Below are 14,380 nucleotides of genomic sequence, written 5' to 3' on the forward strand. Positions count from 1 at the left end.
TGGGACTATACTCCCAGAGAGATAATGTTTCCACTTCTTTGTGTAAATTTTGCCTCTGTCTTTTCTTGATGATTGAATTCTATGATTTTAAGCCCATGGCCTACAAAACAAAAGCCCACCAGTGCTAGACAACCTGTGGGAGGAACAAGAGAGCTGACTAAGAAGAGCCAACGTACTGTCAGCTGGCCTACACCCACACTGCAGGCACCCAGGCCTACCTGGCTTTGTAAACTGGAAAATGTTGAAACTACTTCATTAAAACTCAGTCAAGTGACGTCAGAGTACAGTAATTTCACGATTATAAGCCGCACTGAGGATGAGCCGCGCTTCCGGATGCCAGCAACTTTTTGGTTTTTGTCCACATATAAGTTGCATCTGATTATAAGCCGCATGTTACAATACAGAGTGTGATAAAAGGTATCTATTCTATCACCATCTGTTGAGGGTGGGGGCAGTGATCCTTATCTCAATGGCAGATATTCTGCTAATGGGCCATCCATTGAAACCAGGCGGGGCATTGTTCTTTATCTTTTCACAACCCATCCTTCCTCCAGCAAGTCATTTTCTGCTAATGGCCCATTGAGTCCCACTGTGTGACTGATAAAATTACTGCATCCCATTGGAAGTTGCTCCAGCCAGGGGCAAGAGCCCAACATTTCTTACCAAGATGAAATCAGAAGTTTTGGGACACTATGGGAGCCCCTTTCTCCACTGGACTCCAGAGGAAAACTGGATTTCTCCACATCACCACTGGCCCTCCAGAGGGAAACTGCACCTTCTGCAGGAGCAGTGCTTCAACTGAACCACATCTGTCACTGCAGGAGGATGCAGACACCATTTAATGGGACTGCTACCAACACCCTGCCTGACGGGGTGTGAGGTTGTACTCTGACTTTGTCAGGGTTTGCAGTTTGTTTCTCTGTAGTACTGTATTTCTATTTTAATTTCCCTAGAAAGGAACTGTTATTGCTAATTCCCATATTTTTGCCTGAAAGCCCCTTAATTTCAAAGTTATAATAATTTGGAGGGAAGGGGTTTACATTCTCCATTTTAAAGAGAAGTTCCTGCTTTTCTCAGCAGACACCTGTCCTCCAAACTAAAACAGCAACTTTTCGTTCTTTGTCCGTATATAAGCCGCACCTGATTATAAGCCGCACTTCGGGTTCAGGGCAAAATTTTAGTCCAAATGGTGCGGCTTATAATCGTGAAATTACTGTAATTTTGGACATCAAATACTGAAAATAATATCCTTGTAAAAATCATATAAAAAGAAAAAGTCTGGGAATAAAACTCACTGAAAGGCTTGGACCTATTTAGTGTAGAAGTGACTTATCCTAAGAGTGTTTAAAATCAAATTTCTTTCCCCTCATCAATTAAGTGAACCCTGCACAGGATGGTACTTTTTTTTACCTTCAAAAGTGGTATTTCGGAATTCCTGGATTAAACTGAAAGCTGACACTGGGCTCTGGGAGATGATAAATTTCTTGAGACTATGTCCAAACAGCAACACTGCATTAAAATAGCCGGCAAGAAAGTCATCTTCCATCTAGAACAAAAGAAAATTTAAAAATGGCTATTTGAGAATTCATGTTTCTGCCATAAAGACATAATAACTTTGATTGGCTCCATTTGGCAAAAACTCCAGCATAGAAGACCAGAATCTGCTGAACACTAAGTGAGTATATGGCCAATGCCACATGAGTGTTCTCATTTCAAAAAAGAAAGGTAAACAAAATATATTTTTGATATATGAAGACAGGAAGGTGCTGAAAACTTAAAAGAGGCCAATGTTAAGGTCTCTCATGCTGATTCTGGAACAAAGGATTCAAGAAATCCTACACTGTAGGTTCTTGGCAGGTCTGCTTTGCTCAGTGTGTCCCAAAGACCCTGGCTTTGGATTAGAGTTTCTGTGGAGATAATTCAGTGTAGTGCCAGCAAATTTGGGCTTCCCAGTGGCCACAGCTCAGGGGCAAGGAGCTGTGCCAGAATTTCCAGTAACCTGTCATAAACCTGGCACCCAAGTAGCACTAAGCCCAGGCTGGGGGATCTAGAAGCCAGAAGCTTCAGGGTGCGTGCTGGAGAGATGGAGATCAAAGCCACAAATCCTCAGAGGAACTCTACATTAAGGACCTGGTTCCTGGGCAGATGGCAGGAGTATGAGTTTCACTATACAAATACAGTATTTTCATAGGTTCTGCTTTTCTGGAAATTAAAAAAAAAAAAAAAAATTCCTGCAGAAAAAAAAAGGTTCCTGTTTTTGAAGCTTATCTGGAAAGCTACTGGAAAGAAACTGCAATGGTTATCATCTCCTAGACATATCTGCACAGACAAATTAGTCAACAATTATTAGTTCTGAACTTTCCATACTCACATCTCAATTACACATATAGATCTTTCTTGCATGATGCCTTGCAGCTACGTGTAAGATTGCCAGTCACTCAGATATGGAGTGGAAAAAGCATGTGCCTGTAAGTCTACCTCATGCCCCATGGATATGACACTTGCAGAACAAATTAAAAGTTTGAGTTGAACTTCACAAAGCAGGAATATGACAGCCTGCAGATTTGCCTTATGATACTATATTTTGACATCATTACATCAGGACAAAATGCCATCCTGCAATAATATAAGGATCTATCAGCTTAGAAGCATGACAGGGGATGATTACAGCAGCATTTTTAGTTTTCATTTCCTCATTCATGAACAGGAATTAACTAAATGCAATAATCAGATATAAAATAGCATTCTTACCAGGATGTCCTCCATGTCTATGTAGTCTCTGATTACAGTATTGTAAGCATAGCTGTAATTAGCTGGTGGCAAAGTCAGGACAAGTACATTGTGCATGTAATCAGCTGAGATGTTCTTCTTGAAGTACATGTTACTGCAAAGCAAAGCACAAGAACCCCATGAACGCTGAACAACAGGGTCAGTGCTATTCATGATAGAATCACTCACCTGTTCCCAACAGCACTGTTATTTACCATGTTGAAACAGTAGTTCTAAAACTAAAATTTCATCATGCACACAACTCCATATATCATTCTTTCCCTGATGCCAGCTTTTGTGCCTAAATATATTAAAAGGTAATATCAAGGAGATCTGCCAATCTGACACTCAAAGGTTGTTGTGAACTACTGTTATTATTGTAACTGTTTGTTTTCTGTCCTGTTTATTTCCTCTTTTTTTTTTTTTTTTCAAGCAGAGTTTATATTTATTAAAACTCAGTTTCTCCCTGGAATCCACAATACTGCAATCATAGTTTCTTCATGTTACTGTGCCTGTTTCTCTTCTGTTTCTCTACTGTGCCTGAGCTCTTCTGTGCTCTTTTTGCTTGTTCCTCTAATTTTGATATTTCCTGCTAGAATTGAGCACAGCAGGAGTTTCACTAAAAGCATTTAACAGGAGGGAATGCAACAATCACAGAAATGTGGAGAGCAGATTATTGATTCATTTGTTTAATTCAGTGAGACAGGAAAATCAGAGGAAACTGTGTCAACTTGAAAACTCTGCTAAAACAAGCAGAAGAGGTTGTGCATTCAGGTATCTTTGGTTTCATCACCCTGACAGGCCATCTGGAAATGCTTCACAGACTGGCCACCACCAGATTCACATGTTAAAGAAGAATTTAGCAATAGATATTAGTGTCAACTGACAGCATCTGCCATCGTTATGGGTAGACTGATAGAAAGAAAATAATTGCATGAGCCTTCTCTCATTATTCATGTTTGATCATTTATTTTGTCAGTCAGTACTGACTGTGCAGTACAGTCAGTACTGTATTAAGACGTTTTGGAGACCATAGGCTCTGCTCCAGTGCCATCTGATTGGATTCTGACACCAGACCCCTGTCCCTGCCTTTCCCTGAAGCTTCTGACTTTTACAATGCACTTTTCACCTAAAGAATTTAGAAATGTTTTTCATCCAGGCTTGGACTTAACTAGCCAGTTGAAAAGGAAACCTCATTAGACTCCACCAGACTGGATAATCTTCCAGCATCCCACCTCTCTTGAGAGAAACTTAAAGACTGTGTTTGTGTCCTGCTTGCCAGAGAGATCAGAGCTGAAGAAAATTTAAATCTATCACTTTTCCAGAGGCACTTCACTCCTGTAGAAGCATGGGACTTGCCTACTCTCTCTCCTACAGCTTGAGTTTCCATCTAACACATCTGTCTGTATTTTGGTTTTTTAAGAAGAATAATGTGATTTGAGATCAGCAAAATAAGGAGTCTGTAGAAAGTTTAAGAAGGCCAGCATATAAAGCAGCCTGAGGCAGCTGGATATATCAGAAGGATGCATATCACAGCAAAGAATCCCCTAATCAACCTCACCTATTGTAATGTAACGATTATACCTAGAATACCAGTGTTAAAGCACTCACATACACACCTCCCATTGTGCATTTGCAAAGAAACAGGAGTTGAGGCCAGTTGCCTCAGGAAATGGGGATTCCTATTGCCCTGATAAAATTGTGGGATACTGAAAGCTCTTAGAGGCACTTCTGAAAAACAGATATGGTGAACCTGAAAGCGTGCAGGATAGAGAGGGTCCTGTTAAAACCTGAACAGGATCCAGTTTGGAACCAAAGATTAAATCTCTGTAGTCATTAACCCAGAGTTTCTCAGAACTGACCTGCTATGGTCAGCTTTAGACACAAGAGCTGGAAAGTCCCACTGGCCCTGGAAGTTCATGTAATCTTTTTGCTACAGCAACAGTGAAGTACAGTAATTTCATAATTATAAGCCACACCACTTTGACTAAAATTTTGCTCCTAACCCGGAAGTGCGGCTTACACTCAGGAGCGGTTTATATATGAACAAATTTCGGAAATTTCCCAACCCGGAAGTCCGAGCCCACAGCAGCCCTGAGCCAAACCGGAGCCCGCCTGGCCCCAGGTGGTGGGGCAGTGGCGGCGCAGCGGCAGCGCTGCCTGGCCCCGGGGGGTGCGGCGGTTCTGCCCGGCCCTGGGAAGCGCAGTGGCGCTGCCCGGCCTTGGGAAGTGCGGTGGCGGCAGCGATCGGGCACGCTGCACCCCCGCTTCCCAGCGGCAGCGGCCAGGGACGCCTCTCCCCCACTTCCCGGTGGCAGCGGCAAGTGGGGCCGGAGCCACTCCCTGGCGGCCGCCCCGAGCGGGGTCGAGCCAGAAAACCCCGTGATCACGTGATTCTCTTACTAATTGGTAACTTTGTGAAGGTTGCACAGCGGATCCTCGCTGCAAACGAAAGTGCAGCTAATAATCCAGTGTGGCTTATATATGGACAAAGACCTAAATGTTGCCGACACCCGGAGCTGCAGCTTATAATCAGGTGCAGCTTGTAATCATGAAATTACTGTAAGTAACATCAAGGCATGGGCACACACATTTGCCTTGTGATCATCCATCCATCAATCCATCCACACCACCAGCACTGTCCCAGGCAATTAACTTTCTCCCAGACTGTGACTTGCTATGGCAACTGAGGCCATACCCAAAACACATCTAGTTTTAAGTAACTACACTTAGTTGTACAGATGTAATTTCTGCTGTGTCATTTAGGTTTAGGGCCAGAGGTCAGCTCTCAGTCTTCGTACACAGCCAAGGCTTTTGAGGATACCATTGATAAGGTAAACTTATGTCAGATATCTTCTATAAAGAGTTTTGTAATTAGCAATATTAAAAGGAAATTAAACAATATAAAACTTAGGTTGAATACTAAGAAACTTCTCTGAGAATTTATGTTTCTGTGGTTATAAAGATGTTGAAGAGATGGTTATAGAGTGCAAAAGTTATAAACTGGGAGTACAGTTATATCACATAAATAATTTTTAAAAATTAATAAATAGTCTAGAAAAATATACCATAAGTCCTATTTACATAATTGTCTGGTTGGGCAGAGTGTATGAAAAATGTACTATATCTCAAATGAAACATATCTCAGGACCATTCTGACTTTGGACTCTGTGCTTCTTTTATGGTTTCCTGCACTGAAGTGTCCACAGGATGACATTAAATCTACCTGCTCTGTCACTGCCTTAGAAAAATATTGTATGAACCAAAAGGGATTTTGTAGAGGATGTGCCATGAATTAAACACTATGCATGTTACATAAATGGCAAGACATGAGGAAAGATGGCAGTAGAAAACATTTTGTGAAAGAGCATTTCTTCAACAAAACAGTTATACTCAGGCTATTTCCATTATCTGTATCCATCAACAAATTGCAGAGAAAATAAGAAAAGAAAAAGTGATACTTTACTTGAAAGGATCTATCAGGATGATAACGATGTCATTATCCACCTTCTCCGTCCCTAGGTCTGCACTGACGTTCTCTGGAGACCCACACATGATGATCACTACAGAACAGGCAGAAATGGAGACAAATTGGTGAGATTTACAGACAAGAAGAGGATGCTTGCCTGCTCGCCCATGTTTGAGTAGCAGGCAGTAGAGCAGCTCTGGGCTAAGGCACATTATCTGTGCTATACTGGGGCCCAGGCATAGAGCTCCAGCCTCTCTGCAGTAAAACCAGGATATCTGAGGGGAAGTGGTAAAAGGTGCTTCAACACCTGCACCATTTTCTGTCTGATTGCACCAGAGCACTACCATTATCTCACTCACAGAAGCATTAGGAGTTGTGGTGCCATAATAGCTACTCAGTATGAACATATCTAGGTTAAATGGCCTTCAAGTAATGGTTTCATTAGCTTGCTTACTCTCACACTCACTTGGCCTGCTGATGCCAGGTGCTTAGTCTTAGGAGAAGAGGAGGTATTTATTTATTCATTCCTTTTTCTAGTTTAGATGAATCATTTCTAGAAGTACCCCTTGATGGCAAAATGAGGTCCATAAATGTACTAGGGCTGCAAACACATGAATGACAGAGAGCTTGCAGTATCTATATTCTTGTAGTATTTTAAACCCTTCTTAGAGAAATCGTGATAACTGCATTTCTGAATCTCTCACAAAAAAAGAGCTTGTGCCTAGACAGGATAATTTAGCCAAAAGCTCTCTGGAACCAGAGTATCCTCCCATATTTTGTGAGGATGAAGAGAGGAATCTAGGAACTTTGTGTCATTTTATCTTTACATCCATGTAATATGGTATATCTTTGTTTCCACCATTTCTGGTGAAAGGCTTTCCCTATAACCTAAGGGATGTGTTTGATTTCCCTGGAAAAGCAATTCACTTGCAGGGGCAGGGCAATCTCAACCCCTCCTTACCATTGCTTTTCCGGTTTGGATTTTTCACAGTTTGTTTAAGCTGATCTGAGGTTCTTAAAATATCCTTGAACTTGAGTTTTTCAGAGAACTCTGTGACTCCAGCATCTAAAGCATTCATGTACCTGGCACAAGGGAGCAAAGATATTGTCAGGAAATTGCTAACTCCTCACATTTTCCTAAATCAACACAGTGCAAGATAGGCTGTTCAGGGCACACAAGAGTGTTTATAAGCTAGTATGAAACTTTTTCTGCAGCAATAAAAGTGAGAGAATCAATACATGGCATGAAAGAAGCAGAAATGCCTGGAAAGTCAACTAGAGGTATTTGAGCATGGTTGTACAAAGGATGGATTTGGAAAATGCAATGATGTAATAAGACGATAACTATTAAAAAAAAAATCAAGGATATGAGGAAATTGCAAGAAGTGAGACTAACAGGGAGGCAGAGCCAGGAAGCTCTGCCATGTAAGACATCAGTGGTAATGTAAGAAGGCACATGTGAAGGTTCAAAGGACTAAACAGGAACTACAGAAAGAACTGAGACAAAAACCATACATGTACCCTGACTGTGAGAGAAGCAAACGAAGAAAAGCAGCAATGAAAAACCTATACAGAATCAGTTAAAACTTGGAAGGGAAAAATGACTTAGCAAAAAAAGCAATCAAGTAAAGTTTGCAAAAACAATCAGCTCCTGAACGCTTCTCTTGCTTCAATATGTTATTTCTGAGAAGAGATATTCTATCTGAAATAAAGTTAATGCAGAGGGAAAACCAAAAGAACTCTCTGTTTTCAAACTACAAAACCTTTGATCTACCAGCACTGAGATCTCAATCCAATGAGCTACTAAATAACTTTTGTTTCCTTTTTCACCTTTTTTTTTTCTTCAGGAACAGAATCATTAACCATTAATTCACAGAAACATATGCATAGTTGAAACATAAACTGATTTTGCTATCACTGTGAGTATTCACTTATTTTTATATGTATAATGTATATGGGAAAAACAATTAGCTTATGCAGTAATACTTGTGCTTTAGAGAAAATGCTTCTTTAAAATTGGACTTCAAAAACCTTTATGATGACAGTTTCAGGCAGGATGAGATGCATTGTTATAACTAAATTAGGATAAAGAGAGATACAAATTTTTTTGTTGTTGTTGTTAATTCAACAATAAAGGGGATTGAACAATTCTGAAGTCATAAAGAAGATCCTGATCAAAAGCATTTTAAAAAGTAAAATAAGAAATACTTGAAAAAGTCAGAAATAACTTCCATGTAATTATTTCACTGAAAGGTATGAAACCTGCAGAATTAAAGGGATTTAGCTAAAGATTGTGTAGTGCATTGGCAATTACAGCTGCAAACATGGAGGAACTGGGATTGTACTAAGAGATGTGTGAAATTCACTGAATATTTCAAAACATCAAGAAGAGGTAATCATAGCAATTATATCATGTGATCAAGTTGCTATCTATACTAAGAAAGAAGAAGGAAACAATAAAAGTCCATAAATACCTACAAAAGAGTTAAATGGAGATCAGGTTTTAGGTCTCTAAATTCAGAAAAAAACCCCTTTAATTCTGTATCCAAAATATTCCATAAGTATATGCTTCTATCAATTTGAAGCAAACATCTTATAAATTTTGCTTAGAATTCTGCAAGTCCCTCAGGTTATGAATTAGAAACATATATAATAGTTATTTCCATGAAGTCTTTGGTACCTTTCAGCTACATTTATGAAATTAGTAGGAGAAACTAGATTTTTTTAAATTAATCATCAAAGGAGCATACAAACACTCACATGAGCTGAAAGTTAAATAAGACTCAATAATAGAAAAGTAATTATAAATACCGGCATATTAAAGAGTCCATTTGTCTAAAAGTAGCCTTTGTTTTCAGGCAAGGAGAGAACCCAGCATTTCTGAGAATCAAGCACAGCCTGATGTTTCAGGTCACAAAATGATAAAGCTGTCTCCTTTGCTCCAAACTAGTGAGAGCGTAGCTTAAACTCTGCAATCACTGGGGTAATTTTGTTTGAAGAAAATACAGTTTGAATTTTGGAAGCCATTAATGTGGCGAAACATTTTAAGAGCTTAGTAAGACTCCTGACCTAAAAAGGCATCGGTGGGGAGCCTGTGGAGGAGCCTCTCATGTCACACTATTTATATTAAGGAGTATTTTCAGCACAGACAACATCTGGGCTATGTTGTCCAAAGGAAAAGCAAAGGCTTGCAAATATTTAAAATAGACTGCAAGAAACATTCAGGTAAGTGCTACAGCTAAAAGCTACAATTCATCTTTTCCTTCTCTCATTCCTTGGTACTTGTAGGGTCCCTCCCAAAGTGTAGGACTGAAAGAACACTTGGCAAAACCATGTTTTCATGAGGGTGGAGACATTTATCAATAGTTGGGTCAGAGGTGGATCCAGATCTTACCAGAAGCATGACTCTGAGGTTTCAGTTCTCTTGTAAATGTAGACAGATTCCCAGGTCGTGGTTTTGAATGGCAGCTTAGAATCTCTCCAAAAATGAGAGAAGAATTGGTTCAGTTTCCTGGCTGGGATCAGAAGGCGGGTTAGGTTATCTTTGTAGTCACAGGACAATCCAAAACTCCCTACAGAGATCATTGGCAGGCTCAGTATTGTTTCAAGTCTGAAGGAAGAGATAAGAGGACAAGTCTGAACAGATTGCTGTTACATCAAGGCAGCTACCTGATTTCCATCCTCGCCTAACCCTCTGCTTTGCCCTGAGTTAGTGTAACACAATTTGAACCTGAACCAGAAGGCTCCTCAAGAACAAAAACAGATTTCAAGTCTGTATTGGTACCAAAAAGCCCTGTTGAACTGCTCTAGACAGCCTCTCACAGTCCTCAGTTAGCCCTGCCCTTTTGGGTACCACACACCATTTCAGCCCCAAGGGTTGTGACAGGAGACCAAAGGCTCAGGACAGGCTTCTGCTTGCTGGCTGCCATTACCATGGAATGGATTTAATCTCCTAATTGGGACAGTGCTGCAGGGTGACAGTTTTTTGCCATCAAAAAAGCTTTACTCCTACAATTCAAAGGAAAAATCTTTTTGTTTCACAAAGGTGTATTTTAGGAACTGAACAAGAGCAGCAGTCAGGGAGAAAAAATTAAAGCAACCCTCTGCTGACAAGGAATTTATAAAACAAGGATCTTTTTATACACAGAGACAGTAAGCTTTTAAGAACAAATGTATATTCCTGAATACTGCAATGTTATCAGACTAAACTCAAAATATTTTTGTTCTTGTATGGTTTTTTTATAACAGGGAATTTTGCATGCAAAAACCATGGCTGTAAGAGTTGCTGGCATGATTCTGACAAAATTTTATTTTCCAGGTAAGGTTCACTTATCCAGTTACAGGGGTTTTACTTATTGCAACAGAAAAAGACATAGATGATGTAATAAATAATGACAGGGAGAGTGTTTCACTAATTAAACAGGCTTCTTTTTTTTTTTTTTGACAGTCTTAGAATAGAATAATTACTTCAGTTAAAAGGGACCTACAAAAATAATACAGTCCTGACTACTTCAAGACTTACAAAAAGCTAAAGCATGTTATTCATAGAAACATAGAATGGTTTGTGTTGGAAGAGTTCTCAAAGATCTAGTTCAAAACCCCCTGCCATGGACGAGGACACCTTCCACAAGACCACCGACTAACTGCATTTTCCAAATGCCTTTTAAGCATGACAGGTTTAAGGTGTGATCCATCTCTCTAGGAAGCCTGTTCCAGTGTTTGGCCATGCTCTTGCTAGAAACATGCTTCTTAATGTCCAACCTCTATACACAGCTTTGAATCATTCCCACCTGTCCTGTTGCTGAATCCCAGGAAGAAGAGATCAGCACCTCCTTCTACACTTGCCCTTCTCAGGAAGCTGTAGAAAGCAACAAGGCCTTCCATCAGCCTCCTTTTCTCCAAACTAGACAAAACCAGTACCCAAAGCTCCTCACAGGACATGCCTTCCAGCCCTTTCACCAGTTTTGTAAGCATTCGAGGACCTGCACATCTTTCTGAAATTGTGGGGCCCAGGCTGTGCTCAAGGTGAGGCCCCAACACCAACGATAACAGCTGGATAACCACCTCTCCTGACCAGCTGCTGATGCTGTGTCTGATGCACCCCAGGGAAGAGTTTGCCCTCTGTGTTTCCTGGGCACACTGCTGCCAACCAGCACCCCCAGATCCCTTTCTGCAGGGCTGCTCTCCATTCAACTTACTGTCAGGAATTAGAAGTTTCCCTACTAAAGCTGGAATTTTATCCACAGGCTTTGGAAGGGGATTTTCTTCCACCTTACCAAACAGAGTGACTGTGCATAAAAGTCTTACTGCCTTGACTATAGACCTTGAGGTGTCTCATGTAGCTGACATCTTTAACATCACAATATAAGGGGGAAGAATTGGTACTTACGTGACCATTTGGAAAGTGGCATAAGTGCAAGCGGGTCCTATGACAGCACAGCCAAGTGTGCCAGAATCCTGCAAGGGATCAAAAAGGGTCATTTGGGATAAAGCAGAGAATTGGAAGAGAGAGGAGGAAGGAAGAAGAAGAAAATTGTAGGATATAAGGAGTCACAGAATTTACCTAGCAAAAGCAACAGAAGAGAGGAGCTACAGAAAGTTTAAAAGAACAGACATAAAGGGGAGGAGGAAAAAAGTCACAGAAATCCAAAAAAAAAGGTAAGAGTATTTGTTAAGACACAGAAAGCAAGTAAGGATTAAAATATTGTTATAGTTGCACATTTGAAATTATACACCCCAGAAGAATTTGCATTTGCAGAAGACAAGGTGCTTGGTATTACAAGGTCCTGTGTATCAGAAAAATTATTAGTTACGTGCATATGAAACTAGTATTCTAAAAAATCCTTCCATGACCATCAAATGAGCCTGACCTGTATCTTTGTATGTCATGAGGGACAATTTCTTAGCAAAGACTAGAGCATAATCATAGATTAGTAGACTTGAAAGTTCTCAGTGGATTGGCCAAGTTTCCCTCAGAGGTGTGAAAATCTTCAAAAACACAGCTTCTTGTAATGCACTGATTTTAACTGAAGCTTTTCCTCATATTAAAGTATTCACATAGTTCCTCTCACATTACTTCTGTGACTTCTAGTGAGAAGCAAGCACTTCATCTTTGCCCTTTGGGCATAGTTCCATAACCATTTTATTGGTAACAGTGCCAAGATAATGATTTCTCTGCCCACATGTCCCCATCCTCACCACAGCTCTCTCCTTTGTGTATTGTGTAAACTGATGGTGAACCAGATCAGGATCTGATCCAGCTGGAAATGGACCTTTTTGCTCTGCTTGGGCTGTTTTGAGTGTTTGAGTTGTTGGTTTGGGTTTTTTCAGTTAATTGTTATTTGGGGGTTTTTTTAAATGGATTGCTCTGGTTGTCTGACCACACAAAGAGTTGTGCAGATATGAAAAGGAGGACAACTTAAGCATAGGAAAAGGAGCCAAAAGCTGAAGGCAGTCTCTTGGAAGCATTCACAGAATCTGTCTCCAGAATTTGCCTGCTTCTTATCACAAAACGTACAGGAACATCTTCTCTTTGAAAACTTCGCTTCTCTGTCAAATTTCTTTGAAACTGAATAGCAGGAGCAAAGGTTAGGAAGGAAAGACAGAGACACACATGCACACCCAGGCAGCTGGAAAGAAGTCTGCTACTCACATAAATGGTTTTGATGAGCTCCACACCTTCACAGGTGCTAGTACTGCAGGCTCGTGAGACATAGAGTGATGAAGTAAAGGGGTGGAAGGTGGCATTCACTGTAACATTTTCTCCTGTAACACAAATGTAAAAGCAAACAGCATCATGAATTACAGGTAACCACTAATACACTATTATCCCTCTCCTTCTGACACAGGTCTGAGAAGTCTTTCACTCTGAGGTCTCTCTGCTTCTGCAAAGCCTACCTACAACCTAAGCCCCACCACTATGGACGTGACTTGTGAAGTCTGCTCCACTGGACTGCTGACTTCTGTTGAGTGTTAGTACTTTCAGTTAAAAGTACTTCTAGTGTTGGCCATTACTAGGCAAATTTTTAAAGGCTCTGTAAGTAGTAACTGAGAGACCACTTTCCACTAAAATTGGACAAAATTTCTTAAACTAAAGGGCAGATAGGGAATAGATACTATCTCTTTTATTATTTCCCTGGAATCTCTTTTTCCCATAATATTCTAGAGAGTGACAGTAGATCAGTGATGTTGAAAGGAGAGGTAAGGTATCACAACAAATAAAAGCAACATGACTCTAAATGGAGGAAAATATAGACTGCAGATTCTTCACACTTCAGATCATGATGTGATCAACAGATAGGGTCAAGAGGAAAATTATTTTCAGAAAGTAAAGGCTAATCCAGTCAGAAGAAGCAAGGGCAACCCAATTACTGCATTGGATTACTGGTCTTGTCTGATCCAGTTCAATAATTTACACGTTATCAAAACCAGCTGAACATCTCCAGAGAAGCATGCAGGAAGACTCTGTCCAAACACCATGAAAACATAAATGGTTCTGCCCATTTGTAGAGCACTTCTATTTATACAAAGAGAGGTCATTATTTCCATAAGACCTACATAAGATGGACAAGCAAGGAACCTATGAGAAGGTATGAGAAGCACCTCACTAAAGGTCAGATGAGTACAAAACTGTGGCCCAAAGTATGACAAGAAATCACAGGAAGAGAGGGGTAACCAACACCCATTGGCTTACCTGTCATCTGGAATTCCTTTTGTACCCTTTCCAAGGCTTGTTTCACAGCTAACTTCAAACTATCAGTACTTGATGGGAAATCCGAGTAGTTCATTAGCATCACATTGATCACATAATTGTTGTTGCTACACCGATTTGAATCCACTTGCTTCAGCAGCTGCAGTGAGGAAAACAAAGGCCAAATGGCCAGCAGCAATACCAGTTGCTTCATCATCACTCAGTTTAGACCCATTGTGTATGCTCTTCCATTTCCTTTTTCTCTTCTAACTCTCTTTCAGATACTCTACATTGATTTTGTTCCTGGATAGATAGAAAGAAGAGATTTCCACTCTGTAGATTCAAAGACAGGCTGTGCGATCCTTCTCTCCTGCACTTCCCTATGCCCTTCCCTGCCTTCACCTCTGCCCGTCCCTCCAGTGTACTAGGTGGCACTTCAAGGTGAAAAATTA

At 40.5% G+C, this 14,380-nt stretch overlaps 1 protein-coding gene across 1 annotated transcript in view; it reads right to left on the reverse strand.

The window, feature by feature from the left end:
• GUCY2C (guanylate cyclase 2C) overlaps positions 1–14,145 on the reverse strand; it is a 46,028-nt gene extending 31,883 nt beyond the window's left edge. Inside the window, exons 1-8 of the mRNA XM_033058424.1 lie at positions 13,932–14,145; positions 12,891–13,003; positions 11,628–11,695; positions 9,633–9,848; positions 7,200–7,321; positions 6,236–6,332; positions 2,752–2,884; positions 1,411–1,546 (exon numbers count right to left, since the gene is read on the reverse strand). Coding sequence (XP_032914315.1) covers positions 1,411–1,546; positions 2,752–2,884; positions 6,236–6,332; positions 7,200–7,321; positions 9,633–9,848; positions 11,628–11,695; positions 12,891–13,003; positions 13,932–14,145 — 1,099 coding nt within the window. The remainder of the gene's footprint in view (positions 1–1,410; positions 1,547–2,751; positions 2,885–6,235; positions 6,333–7,199; positions 7,322–9,632; positions 9,849–11,627; positions 11,696–12,890; positions 13,004–13,931) is intronic.
• Between the last annotated feature and the right edge of the window lie 235 nt (positions 14,146–14,380).

The sequence above is a fragment of the Catharus ustulatus genome, chromosome 4 (assembly GCF_009819885.2).
Source record: "Catharus ustulatus isolate bCatUst1 chromosome 4, bCatUst1.pri.v2, whole genome shotgun sequence".
Lineage (NCBI taxonomy): Eukaryota > Metazoa > Chordata > Aves > Passeriformes > Turdidae > Catharus > Catharus ustulatus.